This window comes from Anastrepha obliqua, chromosome 2 (genome assembly GCF_027943255.1).
Source record: "Anastrepha obliqua isolate idAnaObli1 chromosome 2, idAnaObli1_1.0, whole genome shotgun sequence".
NCBI lineage: Eukaryota > Metazoa > Arthropoda > Insecta > Diptera > Tephritidae > Anastrepha > Anastrepha obliqua.
The window spans coordinates 131,617,382-131,641,085 of NC_072893.1; the positions used below are offsets into that span (position 1 = coordinate 131,617,382).

At 36.7% G+C, this 23,704-nt stretch overlaps 2 protein-coding genes across 2 annotated transcripts in view; one reads left to right on the forward strand and one right to left on the reverse strand.

Annotated features, from left to right (window-relative positions):
- Positions 1–12,169, reverse strand: part of LOC129238434 (amyloid-beta-like protein) — a 63,992-nt gene extending 51,823 nt beyond the window's left edge. Inside the window, exons 1-2 of the mRNA XM_054873458.1 lie at positions 12,095–12,169; positions 9,242–9,412 (exon numbers count right to left, since the gene is read on the reverse strand). Coding sequence (XP_054729433.1) covers positions 9,242–9,412; positions 12,095–12,169 — 246 coding nt within the window. The remainder of the gene's footprint in view (positions 1–9,241; positions 9,413–12,094) is intronic.
- LOC129239513 (uncharacterized) lies at positions 310–3,368 on the forward strand. The gene is made up of 3 exons (XM_054875037.1): positions 310–484; positions 636–750; positions 2,318–3,368. Exons 1-3 carry the CDS (start codon positions 361–363, stop codon positions 2,487–2,489), a joined length of 411 nt encoding a protein of 136 aa, XP_054731012.1. The 5' UTR covers positions 310–360; the 3' UTR covers positions 2,490–3,368.
- Positions 12,170–23,704: the final 11,535 nt, after the last annotated feature.

Genomic DNA, 23,704 nt, shown 5'->3' on the forward strand with positions numbered 1-23,704 from the left:
TTGGAAATGAAACTCAATGCATGTACAAAACAGAAAAACAACAACAACAACCGTTTGTAAATGTAAGTCCAGCACTTTTGAGTGAACACCACTGATCAGCGCCAAATGGTGCTTGGAAAGGAAATTAAAGCCAAAGTGAACAAACTCAATTTAAAGCTGAGAGAAAATACACAATTCGAAATGAGTTGAGTGTCGCAAGTCTGACATTCTAGATAACCACTCAGTGGCACGGAGAATACTAAAAGAGATCTCTAGGTGCGCTGGCTGCTTGTCATCACTTCACTCAGTTTCAAACGACCCTTAAGGCTCAAATCACTCCCGCACTTGGTGGCTCAGCTCAGTTCTTAATTGAGTTTCGTCATGTTTTGTTCACGGCAAAGCGCGTTTCTACAAATTGCTCTGCTATTTACCGGCGCTCTAGTGTTGTTGCTTTTACACGGCACCATCACTGAGGCATATTCCGGTCTAATAGCGCCTGATCCAGGTGTGTGCAAAGTGCAAAGCAAAATATTTGTGAAAATGTCAAAAAATATAGAAAAACAAAAATTAAAAAATGAAAAAAAAAAGTTGAAATAAAAAATATTTTGTATTGTTAAATTTCATGCAAAACCTTTCATTGCCCTTTTTTGTGTTAGATAATCCTGGCAAATGTGTCTATCGCGGCGATGAACTGAAGCTGGGAGTAAATGTGGGCATTGCTCCCTGCCAGCGTCTCACTTGCCATGAGAATGGTTCCATACACCTTGAGGGGTAAGCGAGCGTGAACGAAATTGAAATTATTTTTATGAAAAGTGCGTAGTTTATTCATACATACATTCATGTGAAAGCGCTGAATTTGTGTACGCAAATAACAGAATATGGTATTAAAAAGGGAATTATGAAATATGTAAATAAAAAACTTAAATTTTTTGTGAAAGCAGATATTGCGTGTACTAAATTTTTTTGAAGTCATTTCAAATCAGATTACTTCCAAATTCTTGCCGTTTTCGTTATCCTAAAGCCCTTAGGTATATGCAGGTACTAATACTAAAAAGGAAAAATGTGGTGGCTAAGGCGGATAGTGTAATTTTCGGTGTTATGATGTTCCATTTTTTGAACTGAGTATAGAATTTTAAGAAAATATCCAATATTTTTAAGTAATATAGTTGTATAAAAATCTGAGGTGCATATAGCTGTATGGATATGTCAAGGACACAGACGACCTGGACGTCCACGAAATACCTGGAGGCATTCTAACCTGCGTGATTTAGAAGCAGTTAACCGATTGTGGGATGTCGCAAAGAGAGCAGTAATTAATAGAATGAGATATACATGTTTTTTGGAGCCCTATGTTCCCAAGTGGAATAAAATAAAAAATATATTTACTTATATATATATTTTGACCAAATTTTTAAATTAAATTCAAAATGGTTTTAGTAACTTAGGAATTTGAATCGCGGTTACTATTACATACATAGTGTGTTTGATATTTGGAAAATAACTATTTTTTTTTTATATTTAAAGAAACGACTCAATCATTAAGTTTAATAATAAAAAATTGAAAGTTTGTTAATGCTCAGAAATAAAAATTGATATTTTTTCACGGTTCAGGCTTAATTTTTATCAAAAATATAAAATATATATACATATAAATTTATTTTTTTATTATTTATGAGGTTTTTGCAAGTATGTATCAATAAATCAAAAAAATGATTCAAGTTAAATTAAATTTATCAATACCAGAAAAATGTATTTTCCTCACCTGTTGAGATACATTTTTTTGTATTTGTTTTTATTAATTAACTTTTTTTTCCAAACATTGATTTAAATTTCCTTCATTTCCAAATTGTATGATTAATATTGCGCCACCTTGCACTTAAAAAAATCAAATATTATTTATTTCCTACTCAACGACTGCCAGGAGTATTTTTCAATTAATTTATAGAAATTTCATAAATTTTTCCAAAAGCAATTTGTCAAAGTAAATTTCAGCTCAACAAGCTCGCCACTCATCCACTATCCGTGCGTTGGCAGGAGAGCATTAGAATATGTATGTAGCTGTGTATGTGTTCTGTATGAAGTGTAAGTTACCAGTGCCTTGGAAGAGAAGTGTCTTTACCACTTAATTAAATTAATTAATTGAATCAATTAAATAAAGAGGAAGCAGACAACTCAATTATTTATTGCTTTTATTCCAGTAACTTTCAATTATGCTTTGTCACATTTCTACGAACATACATACATATATTTGCTATTACATACTTTTACTTAGTTTTCGAATGGTGCATCATAGAATATTATATTTCACTGCTCTCTTATTCTCTTTTGCTCGTTACAGTTGTGGGAAATTGCGCATCGAGAGCTGCAATAATGGGGAGCGCATCCATGCGGACAAACCATTCCCGGAATGTTGCAAGTTGCGTTACAAATGCAAGAAACCTGATGGGACGCCTTACTACATTGAGCGCGATGCATTCGCTAGCGAGCAGCAGAACAAGCTGCGACGTTGAGTGGGCGGAAAGAAATGGAGAGAGATCGCAAAAGTGAATGAAGTGGTGTAGAGCGGGCAGGAGACGATGGAAAAAATATGAGATAAAAGCGATCAACTTCAACTGAGTGGTGAAGAGTAGGCGTGCTCGGAATTGGAAGCAAACATTGAGATTACTTTGAGTTGGAACCAGAGATAAGGAGAGAGAGAAAGAGAGAGGGAGAGTGCAGGAGAACGGAAAAGCGAGTGGGCGAAGGGAAGGTGTTTGTGTGAGACGTGAGCAACAGCGCCGCTGATAAGGCTTAAGGCACATATTTGTGTTGTTTTTCTTAGTTTATGATGTAGTTGTATGTCTAGATATTTACATAACCTTAGTTCATTGATTTTGTTTTGAATTATGTATTTTTTTATTTTTGTTTACATTAGAAATATATGAAAACATATTTATTATCAACAACAAAAATAGAATATGACCGTGGGTGGGACAGTGGCTACACGCGAGCTCGCAGATTGGCTGGAACGTATGAGTTTGTAACATTTTTCCTTCCATAAAGAAGTTTGCTTGTCCTTCTTAGAACATATATATATTGCAAATGAGACACCCACAGTAGTTTTTTTATGCAAGTCGAAACTACTCTGTAATAATAAAACGCAGTATATTTAGCGCAACAGCCATTCTAGAGGTGAGATTACTTTACCTAAACGCTCTTCAAAGATTTTTTATGATTAGCTCAACTTTATTAATGATACTCCATGTATTTATTTATTTAAAAGATTTAAAAATCGAAGATTACTTGCCATCAACCTTTTTCAAAAATATTTTGGGAGGTCATTTGTAAGACTCTAAGGAGTGTAAAAATGTACAACAAAAATAAAATAAATTGTTCTATTCCAAAGCGTAGTAATGCTATCTGCTGGAAATATTTAGTTCAGAAAAATACAGTAAATTTTCCTTAGAAATATTTTTGGCAAACAATTTAACCGATTAATACTCTCACAAGTGGAACATGTCAATCGTATTTTTTATTTCGAAAAATTATAAAAAAATAGATTTTGACAGGTCGCTAGTGGGTTAAGGTGCTCTAAAGAATTATGTCTTTGTTATTTCCACATCTAATTCGGCCGCCGGAGCCGAAAGGGTTGGTGCGTGACTACCATTTGGATGTGCATAGGTTCGAAACTCGGTGGATGGGAGACCAAAATTATAGAAAACGTTTTTTCTAATAGCGGTCGTCCCTCAGCAGACAATGGCAATCTTTCGAGTGTATTTCTGCTATGAAAAACTCCTAAAAAAAAGAATCTGCCGTTCGGAGTCGGCTTAATACCCAACTTGGGGTACAACATCGAAACGCACGCCACAAATAAGATGAGGAGCTCGGCCAAACACCTAATATAAAAGTACGCGCCAATTATATATTTTAATTCGGTCACGAGCCACGATTTGTCCACTATGTAATTCGTCTCGTAAAACGTCAGACTGAATACTCATCAGTACAAGATAATAATTATACTCGTTCCAGTGGTTGACTTCATTTCAGAGTATTTTTTTAGAATCACGTTAGACAGCCTGACTGAAGGTGCTACAGGATCGCCAAAGGAATTCCCAAAGGAATTTTATTATGACTTTTGCTTCTTGGGTGTTGTTTTTTTGTAGTGGAGCGATCGAGGTGCGTACTCGTACATATGCAGATTAATTGCGACTCCCAACCATGACTTTTTATTAACTCGCTAACCGATTTTTATGTCACGGATAATTATTTTGCTAGAAAGTGGACACTTTTGGGTATTTCTGCTCAAAAAAACAAAAATAATGACCATTTGTCACATTGCGAGGCATGCACCGACTGACGAGCTCAGAGAAGAAGGCTTATTTATATCGAATTCCAATAAACAAGCAATTTACCGTTAATATATGCGCGCGGTTCCCGACTTCCCCGCATCTGCCTTGCATTTTCAATACACTTTTTCACACACTCCTCTACGCACATATTGGCCTTGCCACATTCCATCACATAAAAGACGAAATTACACCGTGCAGTGAGGCGAATGAGCAACATTGCCGCTTAATTAAATTTATGCAAACTATGAGACGCAGAGCGCACGACAGGAGCTACCAAAAGGTACCTACTTATACGTGCCTATGTATGTAAGGGTATACATATATACATGTGTGCGTGCATGTTTAATTTAATGCGCTCCACTGCAAGCGCTTCTGTGCGTTTGTATGCGTAGTGAAGCGCATCAAATTATGGGTAGATGAGGCTTTTGTGTTGTTTATTGTCTCAGTTGATGAGGCTACAAAGGTAACGAAGGCTACTGGGGTGCTACTGAGGTAATTTTGCCTGCACCGCACTGTTCTATTATGTGTTGTGTTGTGCTGTGATGAGTTTTTTAGTTTTTGTTTTGCTAATTGGTGCGCGCGGACTTTGCGGTAATAAACAATGTCAACAATGAAGGTTGACAGGCCATAAAACAGACCGGCAGGTAAATGAGGGAAGAGGTGGGCAGATGGACACAGAAAAGCAGGCAGCAGATATGTGAGTAGGAAAATGTGTATGAGTGAATGAGTGAATGAGGAAGCGAAATACAGGGTGGCTGATGAAAGCCGCTACCAAAAAAAAATTGAATAACTTTTTTTCTTTTTAAGTTATCTGTTCCATTTTTGTTTTAATTTGCAAATTGATCTTTAAAATTTATTAAAATGGATAACTGGGACACGCAAACAAGAATTTGGATAGTCCGCCGCTATCACGCACTGGAGTCCGTAGTTTTGGTACAGAGAGAGTACAGGCGGATGTTTGGCGGCGATCCCCCGAGCAGATGGACCATAATGAGGAAACGATCGCTGCTGTAGCTGCAGCTATACAAAGCAATCCAAGGGTTTCAACAAGAAGCTTATCTGCTCAACTTGGTGTCAGCTGACAGTCTTTGCAAACAATAATGCACAAAGATTAGACTTATTTCCCTACAAAATTCAAATGGTTAACAAACTGAATGCAGCAGACTTGCCGACTCGCTTGGAATTTTGCCAGAAGATCCTGCAAATGGTGGAAGAAGACCAAAACATGTTAAACTGCCTTTTCATGTCTGATGAGGCCCATTTCGATTTAAACGGCAATGTGAACAAACAAAATTGTCGAATATGGAGTACTTCTAACCCACAGATAATTGCATCCTCTTCGCGTGACAGTGTGGTGTGCGGTTTCTTCACGCTGTATTGTCGGGCCTTATTTTTTTGAAGAAAATGGTCACACCGTTACGGTTACTGGAGACCGTTATTTGAAAATGCTGAAAGAATTTTTCTATCCAAAACTACGCCGAAAGAGAATTCCTTTCAACTCTGTGTGGTTTCAACAAGATGGGGCAACGTCTCGCATAGCCCAGACTGTTATGACAGAGTTGCGACGAAAATTTCCCAATAAACTGATTTCGAGAAACTCCGAATTTCGTTGGCCCCCAGGTCGCCTGACCTTACTGCACCTGACTTTTTCTTGTGGGGTTTATGTAAACAAGAAGTTTATAAAACAAAGCCAACAAATTTGGATGAACTAAAACAATCCATTCGGGCAACAATTGCGGCTATTCCTGTCGCAACTCTCAAAGCAGCAATGAACAACTTTTTACTAAGATGCCGCACTTGTGTCAATGAGCATGGGGGGCATTTAAATTCAATTATTTTTAAAACTAGTTAAGCTACATTTAATAAAATTAAATGACCTTCAACTTGAAAAAAAAAAAATAAATGAATTCCATACACTAAAACAAAGTTATTTGAGTTTCTTAATGTAGCAAAATTCATCAGCCACCCTGTAGTTGGATGAAGGAGATTGAAGGGTACTGAAAGATGCGTTCATGGGTGAGATATTGAAGACATTTTCTTCAAAGTGAACGTGAGCTGTCTTGCTGGATGAAGCTGTCTTGCTGGATGAAGACTGCAGCGAAAAGCATGGCAGTGAGCAGACAGAACAAGGGCGAACAAGCCAATAAGTTTTTAAATATCGCTAGAAAGGGAAGGCTAGGGAAAGCGCAGTGCAGGCAGTATGGAAAACAAGACAACATTAAGAATTACAAAGTTACAGATGGCAAGGAATTATACAAGTTTAAAAAGCACTTTTAGTTCTCAAAGTGACATGGCAGCAGTCAAGGTAGTTGAGCTGAAAGTGAAAGAAAGCATAAAGAACACGACTGACAGCAATAAATTAAAAAATATTTATTTAAAAGGGATTTTTTCCAATTCTAAAAGAGCAATAAGAATCTACACTGAGTTCTAAACGCGAAAAATGTGAAGAAAGACAAGCCATGCACAAAAGGCGAGATTGGTGAGCTACAGCATTGCCTGACTGCTTTAAAAGTTTATAGTGCTACCGCACAGATTTTTAGAAAGTATTGCTTCTGCAGCTGCTGGTCATAAAAGTCACTAAAAATCATTAAAAGGCACAACAAGAGCGATATTACAAAGTGAGGTGGCTTTGTTGCCCGCTTCTGCGATAAGTCTGGGTAGAACGGCGCTGCACGCTTGGTCCAACGGCGAAAGAAATCGAGTCAAGCTACAAGATATTACTGGCGGCCTGTGTCTGATTTAAGGATTACTAAAAGAAAAGTTGATTAATAATTTGTGCAGGTCGCTATGCGCCGCTGAGTGAGTGCCCTGCTATGACGCCTTTCAACAAAAAGCTCGATATATATACACGTATAAGTATACACCGAGGTTTATAAACTATACGTGCATTTTAATTCAAACTCTTCTCTTCCACAAACTCTTCGCTTTCCATTCCAATGTTGCTGAATATTTTTTGTTTTGCAAGCATTTTGCTTATGGCCAACAACTATGCTATTTTGCCAACAGTTTTAATCCTTCTAGCATGTAAGAATTAAATAAATGCCCCCGTTATAGCATTGCTAAAAATAACAGTAAAAAAAACAACAACGTTTCGTTGATTTAATGAAATAAATTAAATTGCAGTGAAATGTCACGCATACGCCACGATGGGTCAGCGTACAAATACACAATTAGAAATGGAAGTTGAGGAAGACAGAGAAGTGGCTGACAAATGCGTAATGGGAACAGGATATGAGAACAAGACAACGAGGAAGCTACGAAGAAGATCATGAAAAAATAATTTTACGATGACTGCAGTGCATGAAAAAATGTTAAATTTGAAACAAGTGAGGGGGATATGAGTGCCAACTGTGACCAACAATGCCATGCCGTGGAAGTTACTTAAAAAAAGAGAGTTCTGTGTAAGAGAATTGCACAAATACTCAATTGCTGTAGATGTGAAAAATGTGCAAGAATGTATACATTTTCGGCGCAAACTAAAACCAAACTAAGTGAACGCTGGAACTTTGTAATGGGCGCGCGTCCACAGCTACTTAATAGTATGCGCAGCACGCCCTCAGTGCATACATAAAAACATGCGTGCATGTATGTACGTAAAAGGGGTGGAAATCACAGTAAATGGACGGGGTAGGGGGACGGGAGTCACACACAGCAATGCTAAATGCCTTTAAGAAAACTTCTCTTTGCCCGCCTATCAGGCTAGCATAAGTGATGCCCGAAGCCAGTGCTATTAATGTAAGGGAGTGAAAGTATTAGAGCCCATAGTCTCTCTTCCTGCAAGGGAAAATACGAAAAAAGTCTTATGAGATAAATTTCTTGTTTATAGCTAATACATGTTCCTACAATGTGAGCTAGTTTTTTAGGAACTAGTTGATAACTAGTTTAACTACCTTAGGCTTTCTTTATAGAATAAAAATACTGCATGAAGTGTACGCGTAATGAATTAGAATCTCGCACAAAAAAGTCTGTTACCGACATAGACATTCATATATTGTTATACTGATTCAAAACTATTGAAACATATCTGTAGGTGAAACTAATGCAAGTAGTCGAGTTAAATCGGACTTCCCTCAATGCAACAAGCTCATGTACTAGTTACAGTTCCGATTTCAATAGAAGTGTAGCTATGCGCAAGCAAAGTAGTTCCTTGCAAAAACTCCTACTGAGACTCGTATTCCTTCTGCCACCCTAAAACATCACGTCTTTGGTCTCCCTGCACCACCAATTGCAGTTGCATGAAAAATTGCACAGAAAGGACAGTTCGGACGGAATTTGTTTGTAAAATTTGCCGGCGTCGATCATATTAGCTCTTACATTCATTTTAGCTACTTTTAGTTATTATACTAAAAGAGGTATCATACTTATGTACATATATGTGTAAAGTGTATGTGTGAGTGCACAGGGCGTTCGCTATAATTTTTTCAAAATCTCTAGAAAGCCAATCATGCAGCCAAATAGTCAAGGTTAAGGCTTCTTGGCAATCGATAAGTGGATTAAAGATGGGTATTAGCATGGATTTGCTTTCTTGACTATGAGAAGAAGGTAGTGCGCTGACAAATAAAATGCAAATAGCAAATATGCATGTATGAAAATGGAAAATATCACGAAAAGTTCATGGAAGATTATAATTCTAGTTGTGTTGCTTTTTTTTGCATGCTTTTGGCATTTGACCCAATTCGTAGGTTTCTCATTACCGCACAGTGCCTGTCGAATGCACTTTTACTACAGATTTTTATACTTTTGCTACAGCAATGGAGTTTGGTAGATAATACACCTTTTTCTGCTTCCTTTTATTTTTCTTCTTCTTGTTTTATACTTGAAAAATCTCCACCGCGATTCTCCACTTAAATCCATATTTTAACAGAAGTAGCTTAAAACTTCTCTCACGCGCGTAAACAATTTTCTGTTTCACGATTTTCTTGCTTTCCACTTACCTTTTTGCAGTAGTCCAGTAAATCCATTTTGTCGCGCAGGCACGTGGCGCCCGATGTCTTCTTGTTTAAATCCGTTACCCAGCGTCCCTCTTCGGAAAGATATTGCGGCTGAAATACTTGGCCGGCTTCACAGAGCACCGCGATTTGTGGTTCCCAACGCGGTGAGGCGGCCTGAGACGGAAAAGAAAATTGAAAGAAGTGATTAGTGAGGAAAAATTTTCAAACACAAATTTTAAATTTAGCGAAGTAATTCAAAAATATAGCACTAGAAGAGAATAAAATGGCGGTTTGCGCATCCATCATAGGATTTTTTGTGCCCTATTATTCATCTATTAGTAATAGAAAGGTGGATGGTTCCATGTGTAGAAGTCCACGCAAGTGGGGAAAGTTACTGATCGCCATTCACTTGGGAGTGGCCAGGATGATTCTTCTACATATAGTTCAAGCAGCTCACAACGTCCGGGATTAGCCCACGTATCCTCTGGGTAGCTTCCGAACACCCGTTCGAGAGTGAGCTAACGTGAGAAGGCGAAGCATTCCAGGATAGCTGGTTGTGCGCTGGGTTTGGAACCCCCACTTAAAAATCCCCCCCAATGAAAAGAACTGCAAAGCCCCTACGTACCGCCGCCGAAGAAGAAATCGGATACCGGCGAGCCCGAAAAAACAGTCATGCTGCCGCTGAAAGAAAGGATGCCGTCTATAGAGGCACGCTGCGATCGGGCGTAACGCGAGCCACGTGGGATCACTACAGAGAGCTAAAAAAGGAAGAGAGACGTATTATTCGAAAAAAGAAACGAGAGGCCGAAATACTTGAGTGCGAAGAGCTTGAGATGCTGGCCAACAGGAACAACGCCCGAAAATTGTACCAGAAAGTTCGGCGGCTTACAGAAGGTTTTAAGACCGGGGCGTCTTCCTGTAAGAACAAAGACGGCGAACTGGTGACTGACGTACCGAGCAATCTTAAATTATGGAGCGAACTCTTCTCGAACCTTATAAACAGTGACAGTGACCAATCGTTGACGACGGAATTGTTGTTCCGCTACCCGACCATGACGAGGTGAGAATAGCAATATCACGGCTAAAGAACAACAAAGACGCGGGCGAAGACGGACTGCCGGCTGAGCTATTCAAACATAGCGGCGAGGAGCTGGTAAGGTCTATGCAAAATATGGTCGGACGAAAGCATGCCTGCCGATTGGAATGTAAGTGCGCTCCGACCAATCCATAAGAAGGGTGATCCTGCAATCTGTGCCAATTACCGCGGGATTAGTCTTCTAAATATCGCCCATAAGGTTCTAGCGAGCGTACTGTGTGATTTCAAAGCTGCATTCGACAGTACGGAAAGGAGTTATCTGTATGCCGCGATGTCTGAATTTGCTATCCCCACAAAACTAATACGGCTTTGCAAGATGACGTCCCAACACCAGCAGCGCCGTCAGAATTGGGAAGGACTTCTCCGATCCGTTTGATACCAAACGAGGTTTCAGACAGGGTGACTCGCTGTCGTAGGACTTCTTTAACCTGATGTTGGAGAGCATCGTACGAGCAGCAGAACTTAATCGCTCAGGCACAATATTTTATAAGAGCGTACAATTGTTGGCGTATGCCGATGATATCGATATCATCGGCCTTAACAACCGCGCTGTTAGTTCTGTCTTCTCCAAACTGGATAAAGAAGCAAAGCGAATGGGTTTGGTGGTGAACGAGGACAAAACGAATTACCTCCTGTCTTCAAACAAACAGTCGGCGCACTCGCGTATTGGCACCCACGTCACTGTAGACAGTCAGGCCCGACGAGAGGGGGGGATCGCGTACTTTTTCCCCCGGGCCCGGAGTTCTCAGAGGGGCCCGGACTCGAGAGTAATTCGAATTATATGAATTAGACATAATTGGAAAGGGCCCGCATTTTCAATTTTCCCCCGGGGCCCGGTTATGCTCTCTACGGCCCTGTAGACAGTTATAATTTCGAGGTTGTAAAAGACTTCGTTTACTTCGATAACAATGTCAGCCTTGAAATCCAACGTAGAATCTCTCTTGTCAACAAGTGCTACTTTGGACTAAGTAGGCAATTGAGCAGTAAAGTCCTCTCTCGACGAACAAAACTAACACTACAAGACTCTCATCATGCCCGTCCTAACGTATGGCGCAGAAGCGTGGACGATGACAACATCCGATGAACCGACGCTTGGAGTGTTCGAGAGAAATATTCTGCGTAAAATTTTTGGACCTTTGCACGTTGGCAATGGCGAATATCGCAGACGATGGAACGATGAGCTATATGAGCTTTACGACGACATAGACATAGCGCAACGAATAAAGATCCAGCGGCTACGTTGGCTGGGTCATGTCGTCCGAATGGATGCAAACGCTCCGGCTTTGAAAGTATTCGATGCGGTACCAGCTGGTGGTAGCAGAGGAAGAGGAAGGCCTCCTCTGCGTTGGAAAGATCAGGTGGAGAAGGACTTGGCTTCACTTGGTGTGTCCAACTGGCGCCGGTTAGCACGAGAAAGAAACGACTGGCGCGCTTTGTTAAACACGGCCAAAATCGCGTAAGCGGTTATCGCGCAAATTAAGAATAAGAAGTAACAGAAAGGTAGCAGGACCTGGAAGCAATAGCAAGTTTTATTTATGTATTTAATTTTTTGTTCCTTATTTTTTTATTACTTTTACTACTTTATATTTAATTTATTTCTTTTTCTTACTTATACTTTATAGAATTTATTTCAGTTTTACCCAATTTGAATTAAGGTCTTGCTATGTCCCAATTTAACGCTTAAAGCTCGCAAAAAGTAATTTTCCTTAAATTTATTTTTCCTTACTGCTCCCTTCTTTTCGCTATTGCCCTGCGTATACCTCGTTACTGCCACTATTTTCTGCTGCTATAGCGGCAGCAGCTTTGCCACTCACGCTCCAATTCGAAATCAACATCAATCATACGCCTCGTTGTCCAGCGCTCGAGTGTGGCACATTTGTCGCACACTTTAACATCTAAAGCTAATTTTTAATGTTCACTTTAATAAGCAGAAAAGCCAATTTCGAAACGTGGTAACCTAATTTATATGCCCAGCGGAGTATTTCGCCTTCTTTACTTTCTTACTTCACTTCACTTTGAATTTATTTCTACAGCTGGCTGATTTTGCTCGAGCAAGGAGCATTTTTAATTTCGTGAGCTAATTTTTTTCTCGTATATTATTTTATATTTGATTTCTGTGCCCACTTATGGATTGCTTTTGAAAGGAAATTTTTTCTTGGAATAAACTTTAAAATTTAATAATTTCAGTTGCAGTAAATTTATTCACATAGATGGTGGCAAATTGGTACAACCCTCCATAGAGTATGGGTGTAATTTTTTTATGTGACCTTAATTGAGTACGAAAATTCATCATCTGACAAGGTTAATATTTGTTCACTGCAATTTTTTTAATTTGAAAATAAAACTCATTTATTTTTGTTATCGTTTCTTCAAAAAAGTTCGTTCAATATATATTCAATATTTCAAAACACTAGAGTTTTTTGTTTTTATTTGTACTGAAAAAAGATATATAAATAGTAACATTTTTTTTTTCTGAAAATATTTTTGTCTTGTTTCCTCATAAATTGTACGTGCTAAAACTGAAAGTTGAATAAATGAGCCAGCTGTGTTTTATGTATAAAATGTTCATGCAAACTGCTGCAAAGAACTGATACCAATGAATTGCACTGCAAACCACAGAAACCAGCTAAGTGCATAAAAGTCGGTTGCTTTTATTTTGTTAAATTTTAGTTTCATCGAAGAGCCACTTGAAAATCAGTTTCATTGAAAACACCATCCAGCTTATCTAAACGAAATAAATATAGATTCATACAAACACACACAGACGTAGAGTACCTCAACTTGATTCAAAATATCTTGGCCCAATCACACTCCAGTTTGTGTAACCAATATTATAGTTTTTGATATATTAATGGTGGAACTGTCCAAATAAAAATCGAAAAATCGTTGAAGGTTAAAGTAAACTAAAAATGTGGAGGAGGCCTCAAAATAAAAATTTAATACGAAAAAATGCGCGTTCAGCCAGTCATCAGCCGAGCGAAATACAATTTTTTGTTTTGTTTATTTTGGCGACCGCATTTTGATTGTTTAGAGCTTGTAAGCGCTTACTCATTTACGTCGCACAAATATACATACACACACACATACCCATGCAAGTGTGTGCCGTATGATTGATGGACATTTTATTGCAGGCAAATAAAAATCACTCAAACGCACAGGATATCAAATAAAGCGTGTGCTGTTGGGCAGTTTTTTGATAGAGAGACAAAGGGAGAGAGAGAGAGAAAGAGCGAGCAAGTGGCCCTGAGCAAACTAAAGCTGTGTGGGGACTTGATGGGAAATTTTTGGCGCTCTGCAGAAGTTAATAACTGTTTATGTATTTAAAATAGAATCGAAGTTTTTTTAGAAGAATTTTTGCTAAACAAATTAATTAATGATTAATTCATGAAAGTTGGATGCTTTTCATGGAACGTTTTTCTTTTATTGTATAGTTTTGATTTTTCTTTCTCGAAGTATAACTTTAGGACAAACAAAGTTAGTGAGTACATATGAACATATGAAAGAAATTGGGAGACTTAAATTGAGCTGCATTTTGCGGGGAACTCAAAGCCACAAGAGCCCTCAGGCTACTACTGGATTTTTCAAGCTGATATTTATAGTATGTGCCTTTAAAGCATCAAAGTCCATCGCCAAAATTGCCACTATTAATTTAGTTCTCTGTCTGAAAAAAAGACAAATCTGAAAGTATTAGACTAAGGCATAGACAACATTAGCCGCTTACTAAATGCTGTTGCTAAATGAGTTTTTTAAGGTACATAGATGGGTCTGCATTTGCTTATAGCTTTAAACTGATATGATTACTCGCACATGGAGAAGCTGATGAAAACTGCAGAGCTGATAAATTGGCAAGGAAAGGTAAAACTAGCTTCAGTCTTCACATGATCAAATCAAACTACACATAAGGAGTGATTAGAGTATATTAGTTAAGTTAGTAGCTGGAACAACCTCTGGTTCTATGCAACCGCTGGGCTTACTTGGACTTCCTATAGAAAAAAACGCTCATCCACACTCTTGGGCTTACGAATTAATGGGACCCTTTTTCACAAGAACTCCTACTGGTCACGGTCTAATAGGCACATATACTCTGAGACTATCGTAGTTGCACATTCGAGGAAGAAAAAGGAAATCTGCAGCACATTACAGTTTTTTGGTATATTTAGAGAAAGGGAAAGATGCACAGCGTGCCACAAAAGTGATGCTGAGTGTACCTTGGAGCATCTTTTGTGTCACAGGCCAGACTTGGGCAGATCAACACTTAGCTACCTTTATCGAGGGATGTTGGGAAGCAAAAGATTAGTGATCAAATTTTAGGAACAGTTCATTATAAGGAGTAGAATTTAGAGCTTAATATCCTTATAATATTTTGCCAACATCTGTAGCAGCTCTGTGTGATATGTGCGCGTCTGTGGATCAGCAAATTTGTGTAAGTTAACCTGGCCGTGGTTTCATGGTGAAAGTCTAATTTTTTTCTAATTTTCTTTTGTATTTTTTCAATTAAAAGAACTTTTTCTCATATTTACATTGAGTTTATGCCTATTTAGCAGCAACTGCAGCTTGTTTCTTATTAATTTGTCGCTAATTACAAGCGTTTCCCAACTTCATATTTTTTACTTCACATACATACAGATATGTAATTGTGGGTGTAGGTCTGTATTTTCTTTGTATTTTGTGTATGCATTTTATTTCTTGTTATCCTTTGTTTGGCTTTCAAATACTTTTTCTTCACTTTTCAGCTCTTTTAAATATACATACACACATATATATATATTTATATATATATATATGACTCTTCATATTTTGAATACAATTTCAATGGGAACGCATACAGTTTACATTTAAAAAAAAAAATTCCATTCGCCAAAACTGTTACAAGGCCGCACGTCCGCAGTAAAACAACAAACACAGCTGGCAACACAACAAGTGCTCAAGCCATTGCATAAAATAATAGTTTTTTTGTTTTTGAAAAATTTATATGCTAGCCTCAAATAAAGCAAACAAATACACATACATCTACATCTATTTGTTTGCTTGTATATGTGATTAGTAAAATGCAAATTGGCATTGCGTAGGACAATGCGAACAAGAAAATAGCGCAAATGGTTATATAATGGATGACAAAACATAAAAAAATCTAAACAATGCGAACATCAAATAATGGTTTGGGCTTGAAGAGGCAGAATAATTGGCGGAAAAATTTGTGGAAAATAAAATTCTGAAAAAAATAAAAATGGAAGTGGGTAGAATGCAGTTTTTTAAGCTAAAAAACTGTTTAATTTCATTTAATTTTACTCAATTTATAGTTTTCAAGACACATGAAAAGGAAAGAATAAATAAATTTATAAATTAATTTTAAATCAGTTAATCAATTTGTATCAATTTGGGTCTGCTGCACCGTGCAATATCTGATATGAAAAGATTTCGAGACTAACTAGCTAACATTAAAAGTTGTATTATCATTAAATGCACTGCTTGTAGATGGCGGATTCTGATCGAAGAATATGCACCTTTAAAACGGAGGTGGTTTTTATGAAAGGGAAGCTAAATTTTTGCAGCAAAACCTTTCGGCAAACCAAATTAACGCTTCTTCGTTGACCATGAGGCTAACTAGAGGGCAGAAACGGTGGGGTTCACAATAGTGGAAGTACCGAGGCTGGTCATAAGCAATAACCAGATAAGGGGTAAGGTTCGTGCAGTAAAAGGGTATGCTTTTAAGATTTTCTATTCAGATAATTTTAATTTACATAGTAATGCAATAGTTGAGCCATGTTTTCTAAATTTCCGTTGCAAAATATAAAAAATTGCTATTTTTGTAGCAGCATAAACATTTCCCATACTTTCATATGGATAAGGTTGCTGGAGTGACAGTCCTTGGTCCTCCTGGTAACGTAGAACCGACTGCCGTGGGAACACATGATACAAAATTCTAAAGGCTGTGTAAATCTTAACTCGCAAACGAAACATTTGAAGTAAAAAAATTAAAATATAGGTGTATATTAAAAGAGATGTTTCTTGAGGTAAGATTTTTTTCTTTTTAAAATTTTTCATATCTTGCCTTTGGAAGCCGAAAAAACCAATTTCGCTAAAAAGCATGTGCCACATTTTTTATTGTAAGATTAATAACTAAGATTAAAAACTAATTAAAAAAGCCATGTGATTTTATTTCGTATGTATAAGACATACGACATTTCTTTTTATGTGAAGAAAACACCCAACTCTATCAGCAAAAGCAAATTTTGAAAATCAAAATTTTGATTAAAAAGTTGGAAATTCGTATGAAAATTTGTTGAACTTTTTTTTAATTTGTACAAAGCATGAGACGATGTTTGTAGTTTAATAAATACAAATATTATTAAAGTTATAAATAAAAAAAACACCAGTCTAACGGTTAGACGCGATAGAAGTGAAACCTTCCGTAAAACAAACTGAGAGAGAATAAGACGAAAGCAGCATTAGGAGCAAGATAATTATAGGTTCATTATAATATTGCTATAAAGTTCATATTTTATTTTCTTCATTTTATTATTATTCATCCTCAATGTTTTCAATTTCAACAAATGATACGAGTGGCTTATGATAGCTAAAATATGATACAAATGCTTTGGTTTCGATGTTGTCAACATATCTTTGAAATACCGAGTCAATGGTTGTTTTTGATCGTGTTGTCGATTCAGTGCGATTGTTACACATTTTTAAATTGAATGTTGTATTGAGAACGTCAATTAAAGGAACCGCTGTGTCCAATGAAAAATTTACGTTAAAATCGCCACTTAAAATCATTGGAATTTTATTGTAATCTTTTCTAAGTATCCGCGATACTTCTGGTGTATACTTTATTAAATTTTTGTGAATGAATTCCGTGATGCTATTTATTGATTTTTTTTCTGTCGATATTCACGACACTTTTCTGCATTATTTTTCGGCATAATTGCGGTAAATATTTAAAAATGAAAATATTTACGAATATAAAAATACACACGCGGTTGCTATTATGAGCGTCCCCAGCAAAACCTGCGTGACCGAAACTCTAACACAATTACATTTTTTTGAATGTTACAAACACATATGCACGCAGGTTTTCCTGGGGCGTGACCGAAACTCTAACACAATTACACATATGCACTCGTATTTGTTTGAAAATCGACTTTTTTTTTGGTTCTCCGTCACCTTTGGAAAATGTGTAAACAGTAAGCAAACTTTATTCATATATTTTTCCTCATTTTTGCATCAGTAAAATTAAACAAACGCCGTAGCCGAATGGGTTGGTGCGTGACTACTATTCAGAATTCACAGAGAGAACGTCAGTTCGAATCTCGGTGAAAACACCAAAATTAAGGAAAACTATTTTTCTAATAGCGCTCACCCCTCAGCAGGCAATGGCAAAACACCGAGTGTATTTCTGCCATGAAAAAAAGCTCCTCATAAACATATCATAAAATAAAATAAAATAACTGTATAAAAAAAATTTTTTTCTTGTGATTCGAACCAAGGACTTTGGATCGGAAGCTCACATTGCTAGCCGCTCGGCTATCGCGCCATGCTGTCGGCGCTGGCCTAAAAGTTATTTAGTTCGTCGCTACGTGTATATGTAATATTCGTAGCCAAGAGTGTCGCTTTTTTCGTTTCACTTTTTCTCAAATCACTCCCAACGATTCTAAAGAAGTTTTCACTTCAAAAAAATATTAAAATTGAATAAGAAACAAATAAATTGTTAAAACTTGTTACGAGTAATATGTCCCTGTGCTCCAGATATTTAACGCACTATATATACAACTATGATATGATAAATTGGGCTGGAATTTTAAAGGTTAGTTGCAAACAAGATCTATTTAAATTATCTTTATTTAAAATTTTATTAAAAATATTATATTTTGGTTCAAATTTCTATTCTGCAACTATTTATTTTTTACATTTTCCAAAGTGAGAAATGTGAAACTCGTTCTACGTGTCCACTCTTACATTTTTTCATTATTTGCTCCATTTATACAATGTTTCCTATTAATACTTATTCCAGTTTTTATTTTTTTATTTTTCTGCAATTTTTTCGAATATCAACATTTTTGTAACGAATTATTTTTGTCACAATTTTTCCCTCATTTGTGCGCAATTGTTAATCTTGAAAAAAGGCTATTGTGTTTCCCGAAACCATAATGGTCCACCACGTTCCACTTCAACTAAGCACACTTCCCCACACAAACTGCCATAGCTACATTTATACATACAATACGCATACACTTGCACAACACTCCACCAAAGCGCACACAATGCGCTGTCATCCTGCTCATTATCCTTATTGTGTCTACTCTTATTACTATTTTAGTTTTTTAGCAGCTAAATCTCATAGTGTGATATTGTTGCTGCTCTCCGCAGTGAGCTTATAAAACAATACACAATTTTGCGTTATTTTTTGTTTTGTTAAGTCGACGCTAACTAGCTGTGCTTTAAGGCGCGCAGAATATAAGCCATATAATCAGTGACATTGAGTGGGAAATTTGTTTTCCCTTTCGCTGCCCCAAATTAGTTCAACAATTTTTGGGAGAAAATTAACCAACAACTCAAACTTTTTCAAGTGAATGCAATAAAAAAGCAGGGTTGAACAGCTTGCGTCTGATTCAATAACAGTTGCCAGCTGTTGATATCTAAAAAACACCAGTCAAAAATGCATTAACACTAAAATTACTTAACTCCATATGTGGCGTAAAACAGAGGCATAATGCGAATATTAAAATAAAGTTTTGGAAATTTTTTGTGATATAATTACTTAATACTATATATAAATAGAATTGGCGCTTAGACCCTTTTGGGTGTTTGGCCGAGCTCTTCCTCCTATTTGTGAGGTGCCTCTTGATGTTGTTCCTACAGTTATAAGCCGACTCCGAACGGCAAATATTTTATGAGCAGCTTTTTCATGGCAGAAATACACTCGGAGGTTTGTCATTGCCTGCCGAGGGGCGACCGCTATTAGAAAAAACTTTTTCTTTTTTAATGTTTTATTTCACTGTATTTTTTATTTAATTTCATTAATTATTAATTTTTTTATCTTACTTTACTTTGTTTGGTTTCGTTTTAATTTATTTTAATTCATATTATTTTATTTTACTTAAGTTTTGTTTTGTTTTATTGCAATTAATTCTATTTTATTTTATTTTTGTTTTAGTCCGTTTTTTATTTACTTGCCTATTTTTTTTAATTTGTTTTCGACTTGCTTTGCATTTCACATATTTTTCAGCCTCTATTTCCCTCTTTCCACTGCAGAAAATTTCTAAGCGCCTTTGTCAAGCTACTCAAGTGGTGAATTTCGCCGAGTTTTGTGGGCGTCAAAGCATTTGCTCTTCAACGCGAAAATCCTGTTCTGTCTGTCCGCGCACTATTCCAATTCAACAAAGAAGATGTAGAAGAAGAGACGAGTGGCATTGTTCAACGGTGTGAAGCCTTGAAACTTTGAGCGCCACAAAAACAACGAAACCGAACACAAAAAAATAATTAAATAAAGCCTAAAAAAACAAAAAACAATAAAACACCTAAAAGTTTGCGCAAATCCGAAAAAAGTGTTGCGAATAACAGCAAATTGGCGGATTTGCGGCGCATATAAGCGAGCAACAATAAAGCAAACAACAAAACAAGAAAAAATTATAAACAAAGCAACAGAAGTGATAAAGCATGAAACCTGAAAGTTGACGGCGGCTCATACAACAAATAAGTTGATGGTTGAATAAACGAATGAACATTTGAAGAGGGTGGGTGCGAGGAGTACCCATGCATCACCGGCGGCTCGAGGAGGGAAAGAAAATAAAAAATATGCTGGGGTGAGGTAGCGTGATAAGAGTTTAGTGTAAAGAAAGAAAAGCAAAAACATGTCAAAGGCAACAACAGAGTGAAAGTTAGAGAAAGAAATTGAAAGAATAAAAACTTGTTATAAGCAAAAAATTTTCTTGAACAATGATTTAATAAGAGCCACTGAGAAGGAAGGGAGCAGTGATTTTAGAATGGTGGCACAATTATGCCAAAATTTCTCTGTTCACATGGTTTGCTGTTATAACAGCATAAAAGTTTCTAAAATATATCGCGGGAGATACCACTGAGAATGAAATTGTTTGGGAAGCCGCAAAACTAACACTGAAGAAGATTTAAATGGGATATTTTTTGAAATATCTACATTCATTTTTATAAAAATTTCAAATAAAAAAAATTTGCCTATGGTAAAAAATATTTTGCGAGCCATCGGAACGAGCACTAACAAAAAACAAAGAAAAAGAACGGAATAATTTATAAGTGAAAATTTTTTAAATAAATATTTTGCAATATTTCTTAAAATTGTCGATAATAAAGTTTAGCTAAAAAACCAAAACTGTCTGAGAAGCCGCAAACTAGTATAAAAAAATATCGGAAAATTTCGCAAAAACTCATAAGTGAAAAAGTTGTATTTGGAAGTTTAGAAAAACATAAACCGATTTGGACAAGACAAGTAAAATGTGTGGAAAGTGCAAAAATAAAATTTCAAGAATTTTACTATAAATTATACAATACATTTATTTTCGAATAAATTTAGGGAAATTTTTAAAGCAGTAAAATTTTACCTAGAAATACTTCTTTTTACAAACCGCAAAAATAATTAAAAAATATTTTTTTTTTGCTTTTTGTAAAAACTAAATATTTTCTAAATACTTTTTCTTTCTAAAATGCGCCATTGGGTATAACTTTCCCAGTATTTATATTCCAGTTCTTAAGGTGTGTTTAAGGCTTTCATGTTAACTTAATTTATAATAACGTTGTTCGAATCAAAGACAGATTGTGTCATGCTTTTTTACACAATTTATCTATAACATTTTTCTTTTACTAAAAAAATATTTGCTGTCAGTGATTTTTCTTCATATTTCGCCTTCCAAGCAATCACTTCCAGTTACAGCTACACCGCTTCTGTTTGCTTGATGTCGCAGTAGGTGGTAGAGACAACTCATCATCAAGGCCACCTGCAAGCGCTTGTGGAACACCGTTAGATTTTCATGCGTGCGTGCGTACTTGCACTGCTTATGCGTAACATTATAATTTGTAATGGAAACAAGCCGCAGCCACAATAAAGTGAATGAGAGAATAAAAGCAGCTGACGTAGGAAAGTTTGCCAAGGGAGTCAGAGTGAGTGTGAGGAAAGACGAGGGCGCGAGCCAAGCGCATGAGCGCCATCATGTAAGGCATCCGTGTTTGTTTAGTAGTTTGCCTTGTTGATGTTGTTGTTGTTTTTGTTTCATTGTATTTAGTTGTTATACTTTTATCTTTTCTCTTTTTTCTTGCTTGCCCTCACCCTCGTTACACGCAGCTTTTGTACGCAAAAATAGGCTAATGTTATTTTTGTATGCTGCTGTTAGCCTTGTTACATTTTGTTTTTGTTTCTAAGTTACAGTTTGCGTAGGCTATTATTTTATGTTTTTTGAGAAAATTTTTGTTTATTTTGCTGTGTTCTGATTTTGATTTACTCATTGCATGTTAGGCTTTAATCTTTGTTGTTAACTTTTGATGTGATGTTCCTTAGGATTTTTTATTTAAATTCTTTATTTTTTATTTCCATAAATTTCCTTCATTTTCGGAAAATTAGTTTGATAATTTAGTTCGCAATTTTGCTCACTTCCATAAATTTAAAATAAACAATTTTTATTGTTATATCTTTATTTTTATCTATCATTTTCTAAATATTTTTCTCTATTATACTCTCATATTTGTTTCTCTCTTTTTAGCCCCCGTTTTCCACATACTCGTATTGCTATGCCCTCTTTCCCATTCGTCATGCAAATACATGATTTATTAAGCGTCGAATGCCCGCCAATATCGTTAAATGTGCCCCTCTGTACATTTCCTCACACACATATGCGCATATGTGTATGTTTGTGTATACATAATTTACTCTGCTTGAATGAGCACAGAAACTGTGCAGATAAGCGTAAAAAGTTCAGCAGGGAAGGAAGTGCATTTAGTATGAAAATATTTATAAAGAGCAGCGGAAGCAGTGAAATCCGTTGGGTGGTGGAAAAAAGAAAGCTTTGTGTTGATATAAATATAAATAAATGTATATAAATTTTTTTTTTTTCATAAACTCTTCTATGAGATAGTTGATAATGGCAATTCCAGTAAGCCCTTGTGCTACGTGGCGTATAAGTAATGATCAATTGCAATTAATGGACAAAGGGGACATTTTAATCAAGTAGATTGTAGATCAGACTGAAAGGGAAAGGGCTGGATTTATTTTAAAGGGTGTATTTTTTAGAGGTAAGGTTTTCAAGATGAAATAAAACGTATATAATTTAATGTTATGGCCAAGAATTTAGCTTTATTATAAAGACAAGGGTTTGCCATTATGTTTTAAAAATGATTTCGGGCAAGTGGCCGCCGCGGCTGGCTCGAATAAATTCCAGCCGAGAGGCCCAATTTTCTACCACTTTTTGCAGCAATTGGGGCCGTATGTCAGCAATAACGCGCCGAATATTCTCTTCCAAGACGTCAATCGTCTCGGGCTTATCTGCGTAGACAAGCGACTTCACATAGCCCCACAAGAAATAGTCCAGCGGTGTTATATCGCACGATCTTGGAGGCCACGCCACAGGTCCACGGCGCGAGATAATGCGCTCACCAAAAGTTTCCTTCAATAAATCGATTGTTGCGTTGGCTGTATGGCATGTAGCGCCATCTTGTTGGAACCAAAGGTCGTCCACATCAACATCGTCCAATTCAGGCACGAAAAAGTCATTAATCATGGCTCTATAGCGCTCTCCATTGACTGTAACATTATGGCCGGCTTCATTTTTAAAGAAATATGGACCAATGATTCCCTCTGCCCATAGAGCACACCAAACAGTGACTTTTTGAGGATGTAACGGCGTCTCAGCAATGGCTTGTGGATTATGTTCACTCCAAATGCGACAATTTTGCTAATTGACATACCCATTCAACCAAAAGTGAGCTTCATCGCTGAACAAAAACCATTATTTTCGAACCGCGCGAACCGAACCATTATTTTCGTAATAAATTTGCACGATTTGCAAACGTTGTTCAGGTGTAAGTCTATTCATTATGAAATGGCAAACCAAACTGAGCATAAATCAAGTGACAGCTGTCAAAAAGACCATCTACGAAAAAAGTAGTGCCAACTTGAAAACCTAACCTCTAAAAAAAACACCTTTTATTTATATATTTAATAAATTGTTAAACGACAGCTTATTTCATATGCAAGAGTGGCATTTCGGCAAAAAATCCTTGCAACGTTTCATTCTATGCTACTAAAGGTATGTCCAGCACGGCAAAAAAATGTTTGACCACTCTTTTGTGGGCGTAAACAGTTCAGCAAGTCCTGTCTCATTGGAAAGATCATAGGGTATAGAGAGGCG